Raw genomic sequence first — 26,270 nt, 5'->3', positions numbered from 1 at the left:
AACAGCTTGTTGTGTTACCAAGAAACGAGCCGGAAAGACAATATAGAGCTCTGACGCAGGAGAGTCAGAAAACATCAGCATATAAATGATTCCACCTAATTCTTTGCTAAACATTTAAAAAAAAAAAAATACAATGTTATTAGATTTAGATTATGAAGCACATCATCCATACAAGGTCCTGTGATTGAGTTGCTGTTACTATAGAAACAATATTAATGTGTTGTTGAATAAGAGGGATGAGTATGTGGAAGGGGGGGGGGGACAACCCTTCATAAAAATTCATAAGACTTCATAAGTATCAGAGTTGTTTCTAAGGAGAGGTTAAAGTATGAATAGCATATAATTGCCCCTTCTCTATCCTGAATAATATATATATATATATATATATATATAAAATAATATTATTCAGGATAGAGAAGGGGCAATTATATGCTTCTTCCGAGTCACTTGAGGTGAATTTGAACCTCTTATCCATTGTCATTCACATAGCACATGAGCTCACAGACTCCTGAGGATTGTCTAGTGATGCTGTGATTAATAAAACACGCATTCTGTATGAAGGAGTTATCCTAGATCACTCCAAGACAGGGGTGTCCAGTCTTATCCAGAAAGGGTCAGTCCTCATAGTATTTTAAAAGCCATGATTAAACCTGTGGAATCAGGTGTGGCTCGTGCTTCATAGGAAAGGAAACCTGCTCTGAGTGTTTTTTCCAACTTTTGTTACTGGATCATAGATGGAAATTATTTTATGTCAAATGTTACAACAGTGCCCCAAGCGGCGGATGTAACGAATTGCACGTGTTATTCAGTGAGATGGAGTAAACGTGTATAAAAGTAAAATAGAATTTACATGCATGCAATGTGACAGTCGCTTATGATGACATTAAATCATTAAATAATCCTGTTTAGGACACACGTGGTTAAAGGTAGACCTAGCTAAGCTGCTAAAGGCTTTAAAGAGCTGTAAGGATTTCTTTCCTCTTGTCCTTTTTCGGAGTGTTTGGGAGGCGCTGAGGAGCTTCAGTCCTTCTGTTTGCACACATGGAGGGGAAACAAATTCACACACACACAGAGCTGCTTTTCTCCTTCTTATACTACAATTACCTGTTTAATTGGATATTAAGCAGATGAAGCGGTGCAAATTTCGGTTGCTTGGCAACGCCTTGATTATTTTGTTTTTACATCGATGATTACTAAACGCGACGTTATTCGCTCATCATGACGAGAAACTCCGTTCAACATACTATTATTTCTCGTTTACCGAGCTGGGTTCTAGTTTTACCGAGTTATTGAGTTAATATCGAGTTGTCTCGTGTGCACGGTGAACATGAAAGCAGAGGAGGTAAACATTTTATCAGTTTATAGTTCGCTAAAGTAAAAGACGCAAGTTTTATAATCTAAAGTTTTCACTCAACTGTTTTTTACTAATCTTTATTATATTGTACTCATAACTAGTAATGTTAACTAATTATAAAGACCTTTAGTAGTTTTAAACCTTAATTAGTTTTTCATCAATGGTTTAAAAACATGATTAAAAAACAAATACAAGATTCCTAAGTGAGCTTGAGTGCAGAAACACTTTAGTTTGCTCTAAATTTAGTTCATTTATTCACACTTGGTCCTTTATAGGAGTGGAGCGAACCTGATTAGTGAATATTATTCAAACAGGACAAATAAATGGTGTGGAAACAAATGTTTTTAACATATGTGGATAATTTTATATGATAAGAGGTCTGGTGTTTTTTTTTCCTCTACACTTCCCCAATTAACACTAGGACTAGGTCTACTTCATTTTCATCACACATGTTAATGAGAAACTACAAAATCTAATTTTAACAGATTTATATATCCAGTTGTTGCCTATAAATCAACATTGTAACAGCATATTATCGTCAAATATCGAATAATTTCATTAAAAGTTCAGATTGTATTGTATTTGTTTAATCTTAAGGCTTACACCCCTAATTATTACTTGCCTGTTATGGCTTTAATAATCATTAATCATAAGTTAATTAGTCTATATGTAAGAGTTACATTACTTTGGTAATGCTGTAAAATATGGTCAATTTGCACATCATTAAATATTGACGCTTGTTTAAAGTAAATGTGTGTTTGTGTATATATCATGTAGAGAAGTTTACCGGACACTCGATGTACGCCAAGTCAGCTTTATTGTCGTGTTTAGGAAACAAGAAGATGGTTATACATATGAACAGTGTATGTTTTAATTACATTGAGAGGTTCGGTGATGTGAGATAGTGAAAGCAAGCATCCTTTAACCAATCAGACTTGTTCATGTGTATACAAAGTTAACAGAAGTGAATATATGGGTGCATCTCAATCCTTATACGTGACACTGTACAAAATATTAAACTTGCTGTTGCAGTGTAAAACCCTAGACTCTGCTGGTGTATTGTGAAGTGTTGCTCATATTCTCGACTGTCTCTGCTTTAGGTGTTGGAGATGGAGCTGCGACTGCAGCAGGAGGGTCTGTGTTTGGAGATCCCCTCTGACTCGGAGCGATTGGACCGTCTGTGGGGTCTCTATGTCGAGAAGGAGAACAGTGTGAGGATGCTCACTCAGGAACTCCAGGAACTGCGAGATAAACACGCTGCTGAAATCGAAACGGTGAGTTTTGAGTATGATGATTTTAGATGAACTAGAAAATGTTGTGCTAGACCTGCTATGAGAATATCATTAGATTAAACCCTGTTAAAGTGGGAGGTTAGAACGATTTTGACCTCCAAAAACACTATTGCCAAAAGTTTTGGGACACCCTTCCAAATCATTGAATTCATGTGTTGGTTTTTCTTTTTCAGGGGTTGGGCTCGGCCCCTTAGTTCCAGTGAAAGGAACTCTGTAATCCGCTCTAATTCATCTCAAATGGGGTTGAGGTCAGGAAAGTCAAGTTCCTCCACACCAAACTCACTCATCCATGTCTTTATGGACCTTGCTTTGGTCACTGGTGTGCAGTCATGTTGGAACAGGAAGGGGTCATCCCCAAACTGTTCACACAAAGTTGGGAGCAGGAAATTGTTCAAAATGTCTTGGTATGAAGCTGAAGCATTAAGAGTTCCTTTCACTGGAAAGGAAGAACTGAAAAACACCACCTGAATTCAATGATTTGGAGGGTTGTCCCAAAACTTTTGGCAATATAGTGTATAAATCTCCATGCTATGAATAATATTGTCGTATATTAGCATCACGTAATGCGGTGTGTGTGATCCCACCATCACAGGTTCAGGTTTACATCCAGAATATCCGGAGTCTCTCCAAGACACGGGACTCTGTAGCACTGGAGCTGGAACAGGAAAATGAAGTGCTATGCTCCAACATGATGGAGCTCAATCTGCAGCAAGGTTCGTTATCTATAATATATAACAGAAAGGCCGTATTCTACTGATCCCTAGTAAATTGTTTCTGCTTCTTGGTGTACACAGAGACGGAGAAGAGCGAGATAGCGGAGATGTTGGTGCAGGAAGGACTGGATGAGGTCATGACCAGCAGCTTGAGCGAGCTGGTGGCTTATCTTCTCGCAGACCGAGGTGCTCTCATGGAGAAGATTCAAGCCCTGGAAGAAGAGAACTCGAAGAACCTAGATGTACAGTGCACTCAGAAACGAAGAACTCATGAGAATGAGGGAAAGGTGAGGTTACGTTTATTAAAAATGTGTTCAAAGTGACATGAAAATGTTCTGGCCCTGAGAACCTGCACACTCTATTCTCCACAAGGTGGCACCACTGCAAGGTCAGAGCCCTTGGAAGAGGTTGCTTGGATTCAGGAAGTCTGCACAGGACAAGCAGGTTTTTACACAATTTAGATAAAATCTTATCAATCTCCCTCCAGGCTCTTCTTCAGATCACATGTCTCCTGCATGATTTAATTGACCTCCGCAGACACACTTCCTGCTTTATTAACACTTGCACAGCTAAAGTATCAGCACAGAGGACTAGGAAAGATGTTTATTTACTTTGATGTTCACAACAACAGTCTACTGTGATCCAATTAAGACTTATTCTGTTGCTGTGGTAGGATAATCACCAAACCAGTGAGGACAAAAGGTGTGAAGATCGACAGCTGAGTTTGCTTGAGAGAGACCTGGACGAGGCTGCCACCAGACTGAACCTGGCTCACAAGGAGATCCGGCGCCTCACTGATGAGCTCGAGTCAGCTCACCTGACCAAGATTGCCTACGGTAAGAGCTTCAGAGATGTTCGTGTGTGTGTGAAAGAGAGATATACACTGTTGCCAAAAGTTTTGGGACACCCCTCCAAATCATTGAATTCAGGTGTTGTTTTTCAGGGATGGGCTCGGCCCCTTAGTTTAAGTGAAAGGAATTCTTTCATTTTTATAAATATTCTATATACATATTCTATATACTTATTATACCATACCTTATTCTATTCTATATATATTTTATTTTATCTTAAAATTGTAGTTTTTACATTTTGTATTTTATATTTTATCCTTTTCTTTTTTCTGTCTTTTCCTTTTCAAGGGTCAAACAAAAATATATGTGACAAATAAAATTAGAATTTAATGCTTCATCATACCAAGACATTTTGGGCAATTTCAAAGATGGATGAGTGAGTTTGGTGTGGAGGAACCATTAGAACATCTTTCGGATGAATTAGAACGGAGCCAGACCTGGACATGGACAATTTCATGCTCCTTTGTGGGAACAGTTTGGGGATGACCGCTTCCTGTTCCAGCATGACTGTACACCAGTGCACCAATAGAACACCTTTGGGATGAATTAGAGTGGAGACTGCGAGCCAGACCTTCTCGTCCGACATCAGTCCCTGACCTCACAAATGCGCTTCTAGAGGAATGGTCAAAAATTCCCATAAACACACTCCTAAACCTTGTGGAAAGCCTTCCCAGAAGAGTTGAAGCTGTTATAGCTGCAAAGGGCGGGACAACTCCATATTACATTCATGTGCATGGAAAGGCAGACGTCCCAGTTTTGACCTGGCTTGCAGTCTCCCAGAGGTGTTCTATTGGGTTGAGGTCAGGACTCTGTGCAGGCCAGTCACAAAGTTGGGAGCAAGAAATCCAAAATGTCCAAAATGTCTTGGTATGAAGCTGAAGCATTAAGAGTTCCTTTCACTGGAACTAAGAGGCCGAGCCCAACTCCTGAAAAACAACACCTGAACTCAATTTGGAGGGGTGTCCCAAAACTTTTGGCAATATAGTGCATCATATACTGAGAAATAATTGTGTTCTCTCAGATGCAGAGCTTCATGGTGCACAGGTGGATGCTGAGCAGCTTCGGCATGAGGTGGAGAAGCTGAAACACTGTGGTAACACAACCTCCTCAACCTTAACATATTTTGATTGATTGATAGATAGATACTATTTTATTGTCATTACAAAGTACAGGTACATAGCAACAAAATGCCGTTTAGCATCTACCAGAAGTGCAAATAGTAGAAAATGTGCAAATGAACAAGTGCAGACGTAGAAGTTTTGGATTTAATCAAAGTCAAAGAAGCTTTGTCACTTCAACCATATATAGCTGATGCAGTACACAGTGAAGTTAAACAACATATAGACTGACTTTTTTGCAGATGGCAGTGTATACAGTGAGTGCAAATAAGAAATTGACATTTTGTGCAAAGAACAGTGAATGCAAATATTAAAGGGACACATGTAAACAGGATTAATATAAAAAATGTAAATTGACATGTGCGTGCAAACAGGACAATTTATTGTGTGTCTGTCTCCAGCACAGTTCAGTTCTTCTTGGAACACAGTTCTCAGCTTTTGTGCATGTGTGTCATGTATGTATGTATGTGTGTGTGTGTGTCCGTGTCCAGCACAGTTCAGTTCTCCTGTTGAGATCAGAATCGTGTGTGTGTGTGTGACCAGTTCAGCTCAGTTCTCTGTTGAGATGCCTTAGGGAAGAAACTGTTTAACAGTCTGGTTGTGAGGGTCCGAATGCTCCGGTACCTCTTTCCGGATGGCAGAAGAGTGTGTGTGAGGGGTGTGTGGGATCATCCACAATGCTGTTAGCTCTGCAGACGCAGCGTGTGGAGTAAATGTCTGTAACAGAGGGAAGAGAGACTCCAATGATCTTCTCAGCTGTCCTCACTATCCACTGAAGGGTCTTGCGATCCGAGACGGTGCAGTTCCCAAACCAGGCAGTGATTCAGCTGCTCAGGATACTCTCGATGGTCCCTCTGTAGAAGGTGGTCAGGATGGGAGGTGGAAGATGAGCCTTCCTCAGCCTTCGCAGGAAGTAGAGACACTGCTGGGCCTTTCTGGTGATGGAGCTGGGGTTGAGTGACCAGGTGAGGTCCTCCGCCAGGTGAACACCAAGGAATTTGGTGCTCTTGACGATCTCCACGATGGACCCATCGATGTTCAGTGGAGAATGGTCACTCTTTGTTCTCCTGAAGTCAACAACCATCTCTTTAGTCTTGTCGACATTCAGAGACAGGTTATTGACTTTACACCAGGCTGCTAGTTGTTGTACCTCCTCTCTGTATGCTGACTCGTCGTTCTTGCTGATGAGGCCCACCACGGTCGTGTCATCGGAGAACTTGATGATGTGGTTGGAGCTGTGCATTGCTGCACAGTCATGAGTCAGCAGAGTGAACAGCAGTGGACTGAGCACACAGCCCTGAGGAGCTCCAGTGTTCAGTGTGGTGGTGCTGTTCCCGATCCGGACTGACTGAGGTCTTCCAGTCAGGAAATCCAGGATCCAATTTCAGAGGGAGGTGTTGATGCCCAGCAGACTCAGCTTCTCGATCAGGTGCTGAGGAATGATCGTATTGAATGCTGAACTGAAGTCAATGAACAGCATTCGTAGGTAAGTGTCTGTCTTTATTGTCCAGGTGTGTGAGGGCCAGATGGAGGGTTGTGGTGATGGCATCGTCTGTGGAGTGGTTTGGACGATACGCAAACTGCATGGGGTTGAGTGAAGGTGGCAGCAGGTGTTATGAGTTATCATGGAGAGATCCATGAAGAGCTGTCTTCCCTAATAAAAATGACAGATTACCCAAGTAAACCTATGAATAATTAACACACTCGAGTTTTGCAAACCATAAGATGTTTCTCATCTTTCTACTTTATTATGAAGCCTCAACACTTCAGAGCTTTTCCTAACAGTCATTTCCTCATTACGTTTGTGAGATCTGTTTTGCATTCATAATACACTAATCAGCCATTACATTATGACCACCTGGCTAATATTGTTTTGGTTGCCATTTTGCTGCCTAAACAGCCCTGACCTGTCGAGGCATGGACTCCACTAGCTCCCTGAAGGTGTGCTGTGGTATCTGGCACCAAGATGTTAGCAGCAGATCCTTTAAGCCCTGTAAGTTGTGAGGTGGGACCTCCATAGCTACTTAAAGGATACTTTTGATAGATACTGACCACTGCAGACCGGGAAAACCCTAAAAGAGCTGCAGTTTTGGAGATGCTCTGCTCCAGTGGTCTAGCCACAATTTGGCCCTTCGTCAAACTCGCTCAAATCCTTACACTTGTCCATTTTTCCTGCTTCTAACATGTCAACTTTGAGGACAAATGTTGAGCACACAAATGTTAAACTCATCCTGTTGTGTCCTCAGATTTGGCTGAGGTTCAGGCGATGAAGGAGAAGAACGAGGTCCTGGATGCAGAGCTCCGTCATCTGAGGAACAATGTTCACACCATGCGTGAGCAAGTCCTACAGCTGGTATAAATTCACATAAAGCTCTGTATTTTTATGTCAAGAAAATATTATTTTCCCTGTCTCATTACTTATTTTTATTTTAATTATCAGATTGATAGAAACATCAAGGCGCTGGACAGTGAAGATGAGGACTTTATCTACGCTTTGACCCAGGAGCTGACGCTGGTAAATTGATCATCGTCATCATCTTTTGTTAGTCACATCAAATCTGGATTTTAAAAGTATTCATTCTTTATTTTCCTCCACACCAGCCTGGTCACACTCACTCTCTGCCCAAAGGCAAGAACAAGAAACGAAAGGATGGAAATAAAAGGTACCAGTTCTTTTGTGAAGTGATTTTATTTATTTATTTATTTATTTATTTATTTATTTATTTATTAATTAATTAAGATTTCTCAGATGCCCAGAGAAGCTAGAGGAAGGGCTCAGCAGCCTTCAGGAGCTAAACCATGTCGTCATGAAGCTCCAGGTCGAGCTCGAGCAGGAGAAAGCATTGAGAAAGAAGGTCGAGGAGGAGTGCGATGATGAGAAGAGGAAGAGGAAGAAGGCAGAACAGCTGACTCTAGAGCTCCAGGAGAAAGTCCATGATGCCAAAGTGCAGCAGCTTCAGGAAAATGTGAGGGTTGAGTCAGAAACATCTCACACAGCCCTCGTGTAGCACAGGGTGAAGGACCCAAAATGAGAAAAATGGATTTGACGTTAGTCATTTTGACATTTATTCAGATAAAAAGATCAGTAATTTATAGAAGTAACATTGCTGAGAAGGTGATGTGCTGAATGATTCATTTCATTGTTAGCGTTGTTAATTCTGCCTTATTTATGTCGCACATACTATTTGTGTTATTTCTACCTCTTATCAGGTGTGTGTTTCTCATAGCAAAGCTGAGACCTTTTCTTCTCCACAGAACACCCAGGACTTCCTCAAGACCATGCTCCAGGAGCAAGAGAACCTGAAGGTATCTAGCATGGATTGTTGAAGCTGTGTAAATACACATGGATCTTTAGAATTAGGCTGTTTTAATGACCTGTGTGTGTGTGTGTGTGTGTGTGTGTGTGGTTTTCCAGCTCAGACAGGACTTTGAGAAACTGGGGGAGTTTTGTGAGAAACTCCAGACTGAGATCCAGCAGGTCCACTGTAACCTTCATTCCTACATCAGGTACAAACTGCACACACACCCCTCAGGACTGTCAGCGGAGCTCCGGCTTTTTCTTAAACAACTAACACGAGCCGAGAAGGATTATAAACAGATGCTAACCTGACTGGATTATCTCGAGAAATGTTTGTAATCTTCAATGCTAATGCTAACTCGATAGCTATCGTGAGGTAATCTGGCTGGATCTTCTGTGAGGATTTTTGTTTTGTATTTTATTTTATTGATGACAATAGCCAACACACAAACACATCCTGACAGGATTTCTGAGAGGATCTTTAAATGTTTATTATTTTTCCTTTCTAAGCTTAGCCATCTAGCTAACAAAAGCTAACCTGACAGGATGTCTTACAGAAAGAAATTCCTTTTTATTTGTATTTAACACAATGTTGACTAAACATGATTTCTGAGAGGATTTTCACATTAATTAGCCATAGAGCTAACAAGATAGTCTGAGAGGATGTCTTGCAGGATTGAAAGTCCTATTTATTTGTATTTTTAACAAAAGTCATCATCTAACATAACATTTTGATTAAACTTGATATCTCTGAGGTTTTTCACATTAATTAGCCATCTAGCTAACATGAGGTAACTGCACTCTATTTCTTATAGGAGTTTTGAGTCATGTTGATAAATGCTTATAATCTGTTCAGGTTATCCAGCTAGCTAGAACTAGCTAATCTATTAGCATTTTGGAGAGGACTTCTTCAGCATCGTCTCTGCTAACGTGTGTGTGTTTGTTTTTTGTTTGTTTCTTTTTTGTTTGTTTCTTTTTTTAGAAAATATGATGAGCTGAAGGTGCGCCACAGAGAAAAACTTGCAGAAGCTAAACAGGTGTATCTGCAGGAGATGACCCGGCGTGATCAGAAGATCAAGGCTCAGGAGAGAGAGCTGGACATCCTCACCAAGAGATTTAAGAAGGTAAAGTAATGGTGGTGGTGGTGACAAGACTAGAAGAGAAGGTCCATTAGAAATGATCGCTGATGTTTCTCTCCAGGAGAGCGACATGGTGAAAATGGTGAGCTCTGAGAACAACGCTCTGCTTCTGACCAAGACAACGCTGCTGTGTCAGCTGACCGAAGCAGAAGAACAGAGAAAAAACGCCACAGCTAAAATCTGTGCTCTGCAGCGAAGGTACAGAATATTGATCGATCAACTCATCCTGGACTTACAGAGAATTCGGATAAAAATGTTCTAAGAGTCCTGTGTGTTTGTACTTTTCTTTTTCAGGGTTGATTTCCTGGAGCAGGACAGCATGCAGCAGTGGGAGAAGAACATGGAGAAGTCCACGCAGATCTCCAAGCTCCAGAGACGGCTGTGGGACTTGGAATCACTAATAAGCACTCGGGTAGATGATTGATTGTGTTACTTGGATAAACTGCACACACAGGTTCAGTGATAATTTAATGCTAATGATTTAATCACCCGGGTATGTGATTGGACGGAAATTTATTAGTGATTATTAGCGGTTTGAGATGTAGCTTAAAATGAGGCTTGTGCTTTTTCTGGAATGCTGGCTGTGCCTTCTGATGAAGATACTCTTCTCTTTTTTAAGAACAAAATCCTTCACAGGCAATAAAACCAAGATCAGAGTAGTACTGGTCATATTTTCTGTCTGGCTCCTTATTTAGATTTTGGTGTTTTTACTTGAAGACTTCTCACAGGTCCATGATGTCTTTAGTTCTCTAAAATAAGTTTTTAAATTTGTTATACTATAAAGTGTACACTCTTTGGCTGTATAGTGTATACAATTCTCATATTGTGAGATGGACGTTGGAGCTCGTGTGTTTAGTGTTTAGAGCTTCCGTGTTTAGCGTGAAGATTTCACCAACATTTCAATTCCCCTCTCATACAGTACCTGAAGAAACATCACAGGAGTGATGTCAAGTGCACAGAGGACACGAGCTTCAGGTAAATCCTACAAATTTTACACAGTGAGATGTATAGATGATGTGGGAACTGACCATTAGAACATCTTCCTGGCTAGACTAGGTTGTGTTTGAATAGCGGTGTACTCGTGCCACACAACACAATTTTATTTGTATAGCGCTTTTTACAATAGACATCGTTTCACAGCAGCTTTACAGAACATAAACATAGTACAAGAGTCCAAAATTAATGTTAGACAAAATCATCCCTAATGAGCAAGACTGAGGAAAATGGTGAGATGGTAAGAGGGAGGAACCTTGAGAGGAACCAGACTCAAAAGGGAACCTCATCCTCATCTGGGTGATTATAAATAATAAACCATTATAATCACACTTTCAGTGAGGATGAGGTTCCCTTTTGAGTCTGGTTCCTCTCAAGGTTCCTTCCTCTTACCATCTCACCATTTTCCTCAGTCTTGCTCATTAGGGATGATTTTGTCTAACATTAATCTTGGACTTTTCTTCTGTAAAGCTGCTCTGAGACAAATTATTCATAATGTCCTTTCTACAGTCATGTACAGTCAGTTGGAGTTGTGTGGAGATACAGTATCTGTAGAATGTTATTTTGTGTATTGATGATAGGAGCTTGTTGTCCTCAAAGTCAACATGGGGTCGGTGTCTTCCACACAGAGTCAATTCCAGAATTATCGGCACCCTTTGGAAATGAGGCAAAGGATCATTTTAAAACATTTTTTACTCACATGATGGAGAATCTGTTAACGTTTGAAACGTATCAGTAAAAAGAAAATACTTACTTAAAGATCTTGACACACTTTTTTGATAGAATAATCAAGTACTCCTTGCTGCAGAAACAAATTCTCCATGGAGTGGATGTGTGTGTGTTAATATTTTGATGAAGCCTATAGGAGGTGTTGGATCCTGTCTGGACTTTTGGTCAAACTGCATTCATTAATGTCTTTATTAACTCCTTTATTCATAAATAAGGTGTCTGACAAATTGTTGAGGTATAAGTGGAATAAGTAGGCATGCTGCTGTAAGAAAATAACCCACTTCAGGTCGTCTCTGTTCCATTACACTTCCCTGTTGTTGGTTGTTTTCCTGTAACGGCATGACACAGAGTGTGTTTAATTCCTTACTTACTACATTTAACACACAATGTTCACGTCTGTCTTTGTCCGTAGTGAAAGGAGGTTCGAAACGTCCATCATCCAGAAGACTAAAGACGGATGTGTGGAGAAACCGGGAGACTCTGCGAGTCCGAGCGGTGCTTCAGATATACAGGGCTACATGAACATCTTCACACACAACCTGCGGTGATGTTTTATGGTAACAGCTTTATTTATTTGATGTCAATAAGCTCCATTTCACTGTTGCTATTTATATATCTATCTATAACAATATAGTCAGTCATGATGTACAAATATTTTAGGACACTCGCTCCAGAAGACAGGCTTTGTTACTATAGCAACCACTTGCTTGTAATCTAAGACTAAAACCTTAGTCCTTTAGTACACATCAAAGGAAAAGAAAGAAAACACGACCCCCCAGTTGCAGATTTTTCAGATTTATTTTTCTTATAAGTCCATTCTAAGTCTCGACTTTGCATATGATAGCAGCCAAGAAACTTTTCAGAGTACCACAATGCAAGACAAATTTTTAAAAAAAAAATTGTAATAATAACTAGATTTTTTTATATAAAGGGGTTAACAAGTATTTTATAGTTTATTTACAGAATAATCATGCTAGGAAATTAAAAAAAAAAAAAAAAAGGCGTACAGTACTGAATACAATGAGAACACCAATATGGTAGATGTGAATAAGATAAACAATTAGTGATAAAATATTTAAGGCTTGACTGGATAGAAAATAATATTATTAATACTTAGACGTGATGATAATACGTAGAAGAGGATGACGTTAGACGCACTTTAAAAACATAAACGTATGTACACACTCGAGACGTGACGTGAACTGTAGAGCACTGTGCGAAAGTTTCAGCCCACCTGAGCAGAGATGTGTTTAAAGCTATTTATCTGGGAATGGGGATTATTTACGGGGAAGAGATGTATAGGCATACGTTAATTTTCATTTTTCTCAGCTTTCTCTTACAGAAAAGGACAAAGCTTCAGATCTCTACTTTTAGGATAATTTTGCATTAAGGTTTAATATGCAAACGTTAGTTTTCCTTAAATATAAACGTCCAATAGTGAGTTCAGCCTCTCCTTAAGGCACTCCAGTGTTTGACCGGTTTCTTATTATTTTTAAATTACTAACATTGCCAATTAACTAGAGGGTTATCATCAACAAATACAGCTGGAAGGCCTTGAGGAGAAAGTTTCCCTGTTGCAAAAAGATTTCTTTTTGCCATTCCACAATTTTAAAATAGATTAAAATAAAAAAGGAGTATGTTGGAATAAGAACTGCAGTGGAATAAAACACTCTGGAGCATGCAGTTTAGGGACAAATATAAAACTGGACTCTCCCTGTCCCCACTGGACTCCGATGTCCTGTAGTGTTTTTGTGCCCAGATAAAGAGCTGAGCTGAGACTTTTACACAGTAAAGTAGAAAGGCAGATGAATGCAGTGGAGTCGTCATTAACTTTATACACCAGTGGCAGTGAGCTCGAGTGATTATGTACACCGGAGTTGACAAACCAGCATCTTTTTTTTGTGTTTTTGGCACGTCATTTTTTTATTCATTTAACTCTACAACCTTGTGGAAGGTCTGTAGCTTAAAAAGAATAAGCGCAAAAATAAAAACAGTATTAAAAAAAGGAATGAATTTTTCGATCTAAGTTAGGAAATTTTCAGAAAACAATGTTGGACTTGGTCCGTGCTCTAAAAGGTCTCAGCATACAAGTTTATAACCACTGGATGTAAACAAGACAGTTTTTAAACTGCATAACATCTAATGTCAAAAAAAAAAAATAGCTGCCAAGAACTATAGCCTTTTTACTGTCCAACAATTAGACTGATTTTTTTTTTTTTTATTTCCGTTAGCCTCAAGGCCTCAAAGTGCTGCAAAAAAACTGTCTTTGGATGTCCCTACTATTTCCTCAACGACTCTCTAAAACTCCACACTGAGGTAGAGGGAGAGCGAGTGATAGTGCGAATAAAAACGACAACTCCTTCAGCGTGAGGTGATATTAACGCAGTCTAACACATTTTAGTACGTATTCCCAGAAACCGAGGAACCATGAAGTGAACAAACGGACACGCCACCAGGACGTGGTGATCTGAGGAGGAGGAACTGACCAGGTTCAGATGAGCGAGATGCGGATGGGGATGCTGGGAGATTCGTTCCGGGGCGGCGAGTGCTGTGACACCAGGTGCTCCACTACCGTGTGCTTCGACATGTGCTTCATCAGATACGTCTCCTGGAAAAGGAGGAAATGTAGAAAGATCAAAATCATGTGCATGGAATGCTGTCCTTATCCAGGTAACTTGTGAAAGAGACTTGAAGTGACATGCTGGTTCATATTACTGGCATTAATTAAAGAAAATACACAGATCAGGCATAACATTATGACTACCTGCCTAATATTGTGTTGGTCCCCTTTTGCTGCCATTTTGAGCAACAGTAGCTCGTCTGTTGGATCGGATCACACGGGCCGCCCATGACCCTGTCGCCGGTTCTCTACTGTTCGTTTTGGAGATGCTCTGATCCAGTGGTCTAGCCATCACAATTTGGTCCTTCATCAAACTCGCTCAAATCCTTACACTTGTCCATTTTTCCTGCTTCTAACACATCGTGGTCACAATGTTATGCCTGCTCAGTGTATAGTCTCCGCCCATCTTTATAAGGAACACCTGTGCACCTGCTCGTTTATGCATTTAATCAATCACATGGCAGCAGTCACTCTTTACAACCCTCAAGGCACACGGGCTACGATTAAGTGTCCACATCTGTAAGTCAAGAACAGGACTCTGAAGCTATCATGGACTCACCAAAACTGGATAGCTGAAGCCTCGAGGGGGGGAAAAAAAGTCTTTTGTAGTTAGGGTACTTACGGAGGTGTAGGCTCGACCACACATACTGCAGCAGTACGCCTTGGCGTTTTTGATGGCGTGTGCGGCTAAGTGGATCTGCAGAGAGGCGGAGTCGGAGTAGGCGCGGTAGCAGTTCGAGCATTTGTAAGGCTTGTCTTTATTGTGTGACCGCTGGTGAGACTGCAGGACCAACAAGAAACACAAACATGGATCATTAAATACTGCATGATGATTTAAAATGGAAAAAACTCAACACTTTATTCTACATCTATAGTATTCTAATTTTACAGTTATTTTTCTTCTTTCTTTCAGTGCTGTTAGGCTTTTTTTTTTTTTTTTTTACACGTCACAATGTACAAAGAGCTGCAAAATATTAAAGGTACTATTTAAATCATGTGTATTAGTTTTTTGTAAATCTTTCATAAACTGTTGCATCAGTAGTTTGATTAAATAATGTACACACTCAAGTTAGATATTAAAACCATGTGTTATAACCATACACGCTAATAGATTGTGTACAAAACTTAATTTGATCAAGAAGTGCCTGAAATACACTACCATGATAAACCCCGCCCACTGCCATGCAGCGTCTTACCTGCAGGTTGGAGAGTTGTGTGAAGGCTTTATCGCATCCTGGCTGGATACACTTATACGGCCGGTCACCTGTGTGGATTCTGCAGGTGCGTTCAGAGAAAAGATGCAAAACAAGGTGTTCGTTACTGCGTTGAAATGGCTTGAGCATCTAAACATTTTTATAGTCGGGGAACGTTTTTAACTGTGAGAAAAATCCAGCAGACCTCAGTGCAGAATTATTTTATACAGAAACTAGCCAATTTGCACCTGTATAACTTTTATTATTAAACTTGGCATTATCTATAGATGTAATACATTTTTAAGCACTGTATCAAAATTATTATATCAAAAACTGCAGACCCCCTCGCTGGATCTTTAGGAAGCGGTCATTATGACTGTGTGAAGCAGTGATGTCTAGTGGCATAACCAGTAGGGTTGGGTACTGAACTCTGTACTTTTAAGGGAACCGACCAATTTGCATCAATACTACAGAGTAACGATTTACATTAAATCAATCCGTGCCAAATTTCAGTACCTGAGAACGCATCTGCCCGAGAGTACGTTACCACGTGACTCGTTCAAACACAACAACTGAAAACGTTCGCCAGTGTGGCTGAATTTTACAAAATTAGTTACAGACAACACTATTTGTAATTCTAAAATTCAGGAAGCAGCTAATCAAACACAACATGGATTTAAAAGCTCAAGATAGTGTGCTGTATTTATCAGCCTGATCTCCCGCAGCAAAATAACAAAAATAGCACACCAGGCAAAGTCGAACCCCTGGACAAGGACGATGAAATGTTAAGTGACGCATCGAGGACAACGTCAACATCTTCAGGTGATTAATTATCCTATCTAATTTGATAAGTTGTTGGAGAAAACGGTATTTTCAGTGATGGTTACCGTTAACGCTGCACTTTTCTAGCGTCAGTTAACACTTCTAGTTTACAGATTGAGATTCTGTACCATGATTTTTATGTTAAACTAATAATAACATTAACACTAGGTGAGGTGTTTGTTACTACACAGAGTGTAAAGTACCGAAAAAGGTACCGTTGGGTACTGGTACTGAATTACAGGTACTGTACTGGGAAAAATGTGAACAGTACCCAATCCTAATAATATTTGGATATATTATATAAAGTGGCAGTAAACTCAGACCTAATATTACTAATAGACTCTACAGCTCCAAAGTTCAAATCACTTAAAACCATTTTCATGGAATCCATCCTCATAAGGTCAGATTTATTTTACAGAAAGCCTTTGACCAAAAGATCGCAAACCGTTGATCAAACTGGGGATAACAACAAATATCTAGTGACTACACTGGGCAATTTTATACCAGAGATGAAAGAAACTTATTAGCTCATAAGCTCCTTCCTGTTCCTGATAATTTCTGATCTCACCTGGTGTGTTGCTGTAGATGTGAAAGCTGGCGGAAGGATTTCTCGCAGTATGAGCAGTGATAAGGCTTCACCCCCAGGTGGATGCGTAAATGCTGCGCCAGGTAGGAGGCGTTGGCGAACGACTTGGTGCAGTGAGGACATTTGTGCGGCTTGGCCTCTGTGTGTGACTTGGAGTGAATCTGCATGTCCGACTTCGAGAAGAAGGTCAGAGGACACACTTTACACCTGAAGGGAGAAAACACACACAATCACAAGTTAAGCTCACGCAAAGCATGTGAAGACATGACATCTTAACCAGAGAACAGAAGCTGGAGCACCAAAACGTAATCCTTTCCAGATTTATATTTTTACCTGTATGATTTGCCCTCTTTGGCCGTGATTGTTACAGACGACTGATCGGCTCCTGAAGCCAGGATGGGGTAAGGTACCACTAGGAGAGGACCGGACGCATTCTCTGCTTTGATCTTCTTGCGGCCTCGTCCTCCGCTTTTCGGGGGCGGTCCCAGCAGCCCCGCAAGCCCTCCACTGTTTTTGATCGGCTCCGCCCCGATGGTGCAGGCCAACCCTGAGAGGAGGTTTGCGGAAGGCGCTGCTCCATGGCGTGCGTGACCGATGCTGCTAGAGGATGTGGGCGTGGCCGGGGTCACGGCCTCGGTCGTGTTCTGATTGCCGGTGCGAGAGGACAGCGCTATACCTGATGATCAGAAAGAACCATATAGCACCTTTAATTCTGTCAACAGCAAGCTAAACCTGGTTAAAGGTTCAATCAGTGAATTTTAGCCTGTTAAACCACACCCACAAAACACATTTACACACAAGCCTTGATGGTGCAAAAGGTGGAGCTTTATGAATTGACAAACAATTAAATAAGCACAATCATACTGACTGGTTGAAAGCATTTGTGTGGTCTTTTTAATTTTAATTTAGTTGACTATACTATAAAATTTAAAATGAGAAAACTTTGTGTTCTAGTTTTAATAATTCTAATCTAGTTCTGATTTCACCAGAAAAATGTATTTACCTTTTTAATGTGTCACAAATTACACACCAGCCACAATAATTACTGAGAACACAACACACCAGTGGGGAGACATGAAAACGCAAGAAACAGGGGGTTCAATGTCATACAATGTCATTTCTTTCACTTTCCTTCTCAACAAAGGCATGTTTTAGTATTTTCTGTTATTGGCCTTGCATTCTGTCTCTGATTCCTCAATAACTGTATTGTTTACCTTAGCAGTAATCACTCAACAAAACTCTTTACATTTCTCAAGACTAACTGTATTTAAAGATCTGCACAGGAACCCGCTCAGCACAGGAACCCGCTCAACCCAGATACACGCATGATACACGACTGAATCAGTGAGTGCTGTTACCTGACAGATGGTTCGCTCTTGACGGCTGGTCTATAATCTGTCGTAAATGCCAGTCTTCCCAGAGTCCTCTCGCTTTTAAGGCTGCCTTATCATCCAGGTTCAGGTTCACGTCACCGAGAATGCGTCCTGGGAGAAACATGAAGGAAACACATGTCAGTTTGAAGGAAGGCTTCACTGTAGTGACGTCACAAAAACACTGGCTATATATATATATATATATATATATGAGATGTGCAGTTATGAGCTAGTTTCTTACTTCTGCTTATAAACTACATGATATAGCCAAAAGTTTTGGGAACTTCCAAATCATTGAGTTCAGGGGTTGGGCTCGGCCCCTTAGTTCCAGTGAAAGGAACTCTTAATGCTTCAGCTTCATCCCAAGACATTTTGGACAATTTCATGCTCTTTGTGGGAACAGTTTGAGGATGACCCCTTCCTGTTCCAACATGACTGCACACCAGTGACCAAAGCAAGGTCCATAAAGACATGGATGAGTGAGTTTGGTGTGGAGAAACTTCACTGTCCTGCACAGAGTCCTGACCTCAACCCCACAGAACACCTTTAGGATGAATTAGAGCGGAGACTGTGAGACAGACCTTCTCGTCCAACATCAGTGCCTGACCGCACAAATGCACTTCTAGAGGAATGATCAAAAATTCCCATAAACACACTCCTAAACCTTGTGGAAAGTCTTCCCAGAAGAGTTGAAGCTGTTATAGCTGTAAAGTGCGAGACAACTCCATATTACATTCATGTGCATGTAAAGGCAGATGTCCCAAAACTTTTAACAACATAGTGTATGTAAATATAAATAAAAATCTGTGAGCATCAAACCTGCAGAGATGTGATTAAAACCCCCGAATGTCCGGTGTGAGATCGCCCCCTAGCGGCGATCGTGTTGCATTAACAGACTAGTCTCAAAAAGTACAGCCTACATAATATGTGACATTTAAAATATAACAATGACAGAAAAATTCAAATAAATACATTGGCTAATGAATAAATATAAAAGTGATTGACTTCCAGTACATATGTGCGATATCTGTTACTTATACAGGGAATTAGCATGCTAGCTAGTCATGGACAACTCCAGCTGTATTTCTGATTAGCTAGCATTAACTAGCTAGCAAACTCATTAAAACAAATCGCCCTAAAGCACTCGGTGTAACTCATAAACGTTACCAAAACACGAGTGTTAATGAAATCAACATTCAATATAAAACACAAAGCTGTTAATAACTCACTCCTGGAGTGTATGTTTGAGCAAAATATATAACTTTCGGCCGCATCCTGACAGAGTCGGCTCCGCCCACAGGCCACGCGCGAGTCTCTGTTCAAAATGAACGACTTCCGGTTTGTCGGCGTTTGCCGGAAGTAGTACAAAGATGCCATACTGATTTTTAGCGGCATTTAAATGTTTGACAAAATGTTTAGACGGAGTTGTTTAAACATTATATTTTAAGTAAAATAATAATTGTTATGCTTGTTTATTTAAAAAGATAACTGAATATGACCAGAATGTTATATTAAAGTAGAGTTGTTATCATGTTAGACTTTGACCAGCCCTATTTAACCAATTCCTATATACACTATATTGCCAAACGTTTTCGGACGTCTGCTTTTACATTCACATCACTTTACATCCCATTCTTAGGGTTTAATATGGAGTTGTCCCATATACAGCTATAACAGCTTCAGCTCTTCTGGGAAGGCTTTCCACAAGGTTTAGGAGTGTGTTTATGGGAATTTTTGACCATTCCTTTAGAAGAAGCACATTTGTGAGGTCAGGCACTGATGTTGGACGAGAAGGTCTGGCTCACAGTCTCCGCTCTAATTCATCCCAAAGGTGTTCTATGGGGTTGAGGTCAGGACTCTGTGCAGGCCAGTCAAGTTCCTCCACACCAAACTCACTCATCCATGTCTTTATGGACCTTGCTCACAGTGACCTTGGTCACTGGTGTGCAGTTATGTTGGAACAGGAAGGGGTCATCCCCAAACTGTTCCCACAAAGAGCATGAAATTGTCCAAAATGTCTTGGTATGAAGCCAAGATCAACCCCTGAAAAACAACATCCGAACTCAATGATGTGGAGGGTGTCCCAAAACTTTTGGCAATATAGTTTATGTAGATTAGATTATGTATCTGAATCTGAGCAATACCATATTGTTATATCCCTAATGTCAACAATAAAAAAAATGATAACACGGGACATACTGCAATACTGTACTATAGAATATGACGTAACAACATGACAAATGTATTAAGTTATTAATATCAGCTAAAATGACTGGACACATGGTGTGGTGTGTGTTACCTGCGACGGAGCTGGATGCGGGTCGGGCGTGCAGGGCCACATCGGGCTGCGTCGGACTATGAGGAGGAAGGCCGGGCATCTGCTGGAGCTTTGACACTGCCATGCTGTGCGTCCCACCTTCCGCAGGCGTCGGGGGAACCAGCAAGGGCTGCTGGGACTGGACTGAAGTAGGGGGCAGATGTGGAGGTCTGATTTTCTCAGCCATCAGCTGCTCTTTGATCTTGTTAATTAGAACGAGGTTGTCCAGCTGAAAACAGTAAGTACAGAGAACATTTGGAAAAGTTCAAGTAGCCCTCTACCGGTTAATACCAGTTAATCAGATCTGCCATGAATGCCTGCTAGCTAAGCTGCTACGAGAACAAGCCTAGCACACTGCGAGGATTTACACAACGCTCCACTTAAATGGAATGCACTCGATCTGATGAGACTTTTCTGATGCTGAGGTTCACTCTTTAGTTTTGCGCGGGAGCTCTGATGCTAATATAGCTAAGGAGTAATGGAATTATGGAATTTCATCCAGAGTGTTTTCTGTAATGATCTGTCTCAAAACGTGACCCACAGTTGATCTCACACAGAACTGCTGATGTTGTAAACCACATCTCAGGACTATCCTACAGAAGCATGGACAGAATTGATGGTGTAAGCTTATGCAGGGTTTTCCTCTTAGCTTAAACTTTAATATTTATACGAAGAAGATAAAAGTTTTCTGCACTGTCTTGACAAAGCTATTTATTGTAAACAACAACAACACTAATAATAATAATAATAATAATAATAATAATAATACGCTTCTTTATCATGGCATTTAATACAAAAATGTTATGGACATTCAGGCATTTGCAGTTATGTAAAAGATTGTGGATGAGCCTCTAGTACTTTAAGTTTTTTAAATTACTATATTTCAGTAGATTGATGATATTTGGGGAAATAGGAACATATAAATGTATAAGTTACACTATAAGAACTACTCCTTTACATTAAAAGAATTAAGTGAGCACACAGGGCTAAAGCATCAATCTAAAGTCTAAATCAATACACAAGAACCTAACGCGAGGTCAAATAAACTGTAGTAAAGTTATTAATGTGTCTAGGGCTGATTTATGTAATGTAAAATTTATGACTCTTACCTGGCCAGGCATCGCAGGAGGCGGAGGCCAGAAGTACGGGTTATTAAACCGTGGCTCGGCCATACTGAGGGGAAAAAAAACACAACGACGGCACAGAAACTCTCAGTTACATCCTGTTCAACATACAGCCGTTACAGCTGTTCGCTATTAGTGTGAAATTAACTTAATACCACATGCAGAAAGAGATAATGTGTTCAAAATTACAGCTGTTCTCAAAACACACAAAGGAAATGTAGATCTTCAACTGTACATGCATGAGGAGGTTAAATCTGTGAGATGTGTGGACTGGTCTGAGATCTGAGCTCTGTTCTATATACTGGGGTTAGCGAGTTAGCCGTTTACACACGTAAGCTGTTAAACAAAAATAATCAGTGATGGCAGTGTGATGAAGGAGAGATACTACACAGCACTTAGGTTATAGCAGCTATAAACAGTCTTTCTCTCACCAGCCTCAAAAAACTAAGCTTGTCCTGAACATTTCGCACCTACTATTGTATGAATCACACACGTATGTATATATCACACAGAACCACACAAGTAGATGCATTTTTAATAAGCAGTTAGGCTTTAGGTAGTGAATGTAAAATTTGCTGATGTATCAGGAAACAAAAGCGATACTAACATGGAAGTGACATGCTGACCACAAAGAAAAAAAAGGAACCAGGGTGACAAGTGTAGAAGAACTCAACACACCAGAGACCTTCTCATACACTTGGAGGGAAAAATAACGTCCCTATCACATCCTACAGCTTACTGAAGTGAAGCAACACTAAAGCAACACTGAGCAAACAGAGTCCCTCCGAGTCGTCCATCCCCCCAAGTCATGACCCTGCAAACAAAACCGGCAGCACACTTCATCAGTCATGAGCACAAACCAGCTCGTGTAAAAAGCTCCTGAAAGAAACGTGTATGTGCTTTTACACCAAGTCGTCGCATAACACAGGCTGAAAAGGAAAAGTTCCAACAGGAAGTGAAACAGACACCCATAACCACCATTAAGAAAACATTCTGCAAAAGTCTGGAGTTCATACGCCTGGACATATCATCTTTATTATTTTTGGCTTGTGCAAACGAACTCCTCTGTGCAGACCCCTAGTCAAACAGCCTTCAACCCGGAGCACGCTGCCAAAACATGCACGGCCTAGCCATGCAGGGCAAAAAAAAATCCATAATGCATGAAAGCGATATTCCTCAAATAATCCCATCGCGTGGAAAGATTTCTAGAAGGACGAGGTATTTCTTCGAGAAAAGCGAACGGAGGTATGGCTGCCAGCTAAAGGCCAGAGCTGGGAAATGTCTTCATGTGCACATTACTGTATAACAAACTAATTTTCACACTTGGGCTGCATTGTACAGACAAAAATAGCTTAACGAGCAGGCTGCAAATGTGCTGCACACGTATGTTTGTTTAAGCCCTGCAACTTGAGATGTCACGTTTGCTCTTGGGTTCAACACTTTGCATGATGTGACAGCTCGTTTTTTTTTATGTACGCACTGACACCGACACATTTCAATGACATGATATAGTGAAATAATCGCTCGAACCGATCCGTTGCGTGAGGTCCGGCGTTTCGTCAGTTCCCTGATCACGACTTTAACTCCTACCTGCAATTAGTTTCCAGTTACTCTCTGAATAAACATAGTTTCAGCTCATCCTGTCATAGATAACATATACTTAAACGAAGACATCGGTGACTTGTCTAGTGAGCATAGATAGCTACTACTATATATATAATATATATATAATATATATATATATATATATATATATATATATATATATATATATATATATATATATAATAATGTTGGACAGGCCACACCCACAAGCCATAGATTTGTGACAAAAGTGACATTCCGCATATTAATATTTTTTTCATGTCCATTGCTTTGACAGAAAAAAATTCACTCATTTGTATTTTCTAAGTATGAGATCACAATGTGAATATAGCCACACCCCCTCATTTGCATATTTACACTATTCACTATTAATAACAGTATTGCGATCTGATTAAGCCACGATATACTGCACAGCCCTTACTGATACACAATAAACCCTTCAGTGAAAAGAAACGCAATGTGTAAAAAGTCTTTTATAAAAAGAAACCCATTCAAGGATATATATATTTTTTTTTGCAACAAAAGAAGCTTAAGCGTAAAAATAAAAGATTCATTTGCATATAAGAAGAAAATCACCTTTTACATTTCTATAGGCCTGTGTGCTGAATGTACAGGCAGCAGAAACAGAGCCTGGATTAGGGCTAAAGCTTTAAACATCTCGTTAAATCTATCTATCTAAGTATATGGATCTCTGTCTGTTTATCTGAAATACAGCTTGTATAAAAAATAAAAATCAACCATGCAACCTACAGCATTTACATTGTTTAATATCCGTGTATGTGGAAGAGAGAGAGAGAGAGAGAGAGAGAGAGAGAGAGAGAGGAGGTGCAGGGTGAATAGCATTGCAACACTCCACCACTGAAACCAGAAATCCGTGTAAAAAAAATGTAAAAATGCTCCAAATGACCAGTAAGATCCATACAATAAAGCGTCCACTCCGACGGTCACGACGGTCGCCTTCAAATCCGCGACGAAACCCGAGATCTCAACTTGAGCTACTTAAACTTTTCCTCCTTTTAAATCTATCGGCATCTCGGAACTTTTATTGTCATGCTTATTTTTAATAAAACAGACAAACGCAAAGCTCCCCATAAAAATAATTCGGATTAAAAAACAAACCCCGGTTTGGAGGTCGGTGGAAAAGCGCGATGCGCGCCGTGCCTGGGCCGCCTCTCCCACATTCTCAGACAGTTTTATTAAAAAATTCAGACAAAAGGAAAACAAAAATGGCAGCCTGTCTTTATTTTTATAAAGGAACCAGACGCCATATTCTGCAGATCCCCGAAATCTGCACGCAGAAACGGATCCTGGAAACTAGAGGCGTCGCGCGACGACCTTAAAGAAGCCCTCCGTTTATTTGCATTAAGAGCTCGAATGATTGTTTACTTAGATCTGCAGGTTTGAATAGCCCGGCTCAAAGAGGGGAAAAAAAAGACAGAGAGGAAAAAAAAAACATGAGACTTCCTACAACAATCATGCCGCACAAAATCGCGATGAACAGCATGTACCGTCTGCTCTGGGATTTTTAAAAAAATTTATCTAGCTAATAAATCAAATCCGGTATTTTTTGGTTGTTGCGCAAAACAAGATTTTAATGCATTGCTAAAAAAAAAAATTCCACATGTAAGAGGCTTGTCTTCAGCCATTCCCCTGCTTTAGATTTTTTTTTTTTTATTTGAACTTTTCCGAGCTCCTCGATAACTCCGGACAGATCTCACAACACAATGCGTAAAATGCGCAAAAAAATAATAAAGGCGCTGCAGATGCTGAAAGACGCGCACACACTTACCCCACGGGCTCGGTCCTGGTTCTAGGGAGGGTTTTTTTTTTTTTTAATAAAAAAATGCTAAAGATCTTCTTTCAGCTCGCTTTCAGTCGGAGTTCAGACCTTCCGGGTCGCCTACTGTTCACTTCTGGGTGCTGCAGGCAGAGAGCTGAAACACACTCATACCCATCATCATCACCATCATCATCATCATCATCATCATCATCATCATCATGGTTTCTGTTCAGACTCGAAATATTCTGCGTTCAACTTCAAATAATAACATGAAGCCAAAAAAAACAGGAACATTCGCGCTTTCTATTATTATTATTATTATTATTATTATTATTATTTAAATTCATTTTCATTATTTTTTTGAATAGAGGGTTTGCACAGACGTCATTCATTTTGGGGGATCAGTAATAATAATAATAATAATAATAATAATAATAATTACGTCAATAATATTATTTTATAATTAAGCAATCATTTAAAAAAATACAGAAGAGTTTTTTAATAATAATAATCATAATCTTTTTTTACATTAATAATAATAATAATAATAATAATAATAATAATAATAAGAGAGGATCTCATTAACGCAAGTGCTAAGTGCTTTAAATAGACATTAGACTTCCCCATGCGAAAGATGCAGTCAAGTGAGAAAGTATGCATACACTTTGGTATTTGTGTGAAGATGCAAATTTACGACACAGCAGAAAAACACCAGTGTGTCATATTTTCTTTTTTACACACAAAAGAGATGACGCCATTATCACAAATAACACCAAATATAAATATAAATATAAATATAAATATAAATATAAATATAAATATAAATATGTCTGATGGATATCAGTCTTTTATATATCTGTATATCTGTCATTTGTGATACATATAATAACATGTCATATACTCAAATATAATATTTATATATTTATTTATTTATATATTTTTTTTATTTTAATTATTTCTGGCTTACAACGTTTCTTATTCTTGAGTTTATTTAAGATCTGTATCCTGTTACTGTATTTCATTTTTATATATAAAATAATTATAATATTTTATATAATTATGGAAATATTTATATTTTTATATTTTTGGTGAATGCAAACTTTTCTACTCAATCGCATTACCGCTCCACACAGCGCCCCCTTGTGGACACCCACAGCAGAGGAAATCCCACTTCTGTGACGTTCTGAGCCAGAAATCATTAAAATAAATAAATAAAATAAAGGAATATATATATATATATATAGAGTAAGAATTTAGAGAACTGAACCGATCCAGTCCGGTTTGGTGCTGTCAAGCATGTCGCATTTATTCCTCTAGCTAGTCAGCTGCGTAAGATTAACACTCTTTACTCTAAAAGATTCAC

General features: G+C 39.7%; 2 protein-coding genes across 4 annotated transcripts; one reads left to right on the top strand and one right to left on the bottom strand.

Annotated features, from left to right (window-relative positions):
* Window positions 1-894: 894 nt before the first annotated feature.
* On the top strand, window positions 895-14,040 carry si:dkey-264d12.5 (myosin-11). Its single transcript, XM_058373585.1, has 19 exons — window positions 895-1,342; window positions 2,455-2,628; window positions 3,239-3,359; window positions 3,441-3,646; window positions 3,732-3,803; window positions 4,033-4,195; window positions 5,232-5,303; window positions 7,575-7,681; window positions 7,769-7,843; window positions 7,930-7,991; window positions 8,078-8,294; window positions 8,539-8,634; window positions 8,744-8,835; window positions 9,609-9,750; window positions 9,827-9,963; window positions 10,060-10,177; window positions 10,685-10,740; window positions 11,900-12,044; window positions 13,902-14,040. Exons 1-18 carry the CDS (start codon window positions 1,328-1,330, stop codon window positions 12,033-12,035), a joined length of 2,061 nt encoding a protein of 686 aa, XP_058229568.1. The 5' UTR covers window positions 895-1,327; the 3' UTR covers window positions 12,036-12,044; window positions 13,902-14,040.
* Window positions 11,190-25,061, bottom strand: znf362a (zinc finger protein 362a). 3 transcript variants are annotated; one of them, XR_009203049.1, is made up of 11 exons: window positions 24,247-24,857; window positions 21,508-21,571; window positions 20,381-20,627; window positions 18,067-18,192; window positions 17,042-17,384; window positions 16,691-16,915; window positions 15,304-15,382; window positions 14,730-14,888; window positions 13,974-14,095; window positions 11,513-11,816; window positions 11,190-11,412 (listed from the first exon to the last, which is right to left on the bottom strand). XR_009203049.1 is itself a non-coding variant. In XM_058373588.1 (9 exons), exons 2-9 carry the CDS (start codon window positions 21,568-21,570, stop codon window positions 13,979-13,981), a joined length of 1,359 nt encoding a protein of 452 aa, XP_058229571.1. In that variant the 5' UTR covers window position 21,571; window positions 24,917-25,061; the 3' UTR covers window positions 13,973-13,978. The 3 variants fall into 3 exon arrangements, 2 of the variants coding, with proteins under 2 accessions (XP_058229571.1, XP_058229570.1); XM_058373588.1 differs by lacking the exons at window positions 11,190-11,412; window positions 11,513-11,816; window positions 24,247-24,857 and adding an exon at window positions 24,917-25,061 and having other exon boundaries at window positions 13,973-14,095; XM_058373587.1 differs by lacking the exons at window positions 11,190-11,412; window positions 11,513-11,816 and having other exon boundaries at window positions 13,973-14,095; window positions 24,247-24,856.
* Between the last annotated feature and the right edge of the window lie 1,209 nt (window positions 25,062-26,270).

The sequence above is a fragment of the Hemibagrus wyckioides genome, linkage group LG21 (genome assembly GCF_019097595.1).
Source record: "Hemibagrus wyckioides isolate EC202008001 linkage group LG21, SWU_Hwy_1.0, whole genome shotgun sequence".
Classification (NCBI taxonomy): Eukaryota; Metazoa; Chordata; class Actinopteri; order Siluriformes; family Bagridae; genus Hemibagrus; species Hemibagrus wyckioides.
This window is presented reverse-complemented; position numbering and strand designations above follow the sequence as displayed.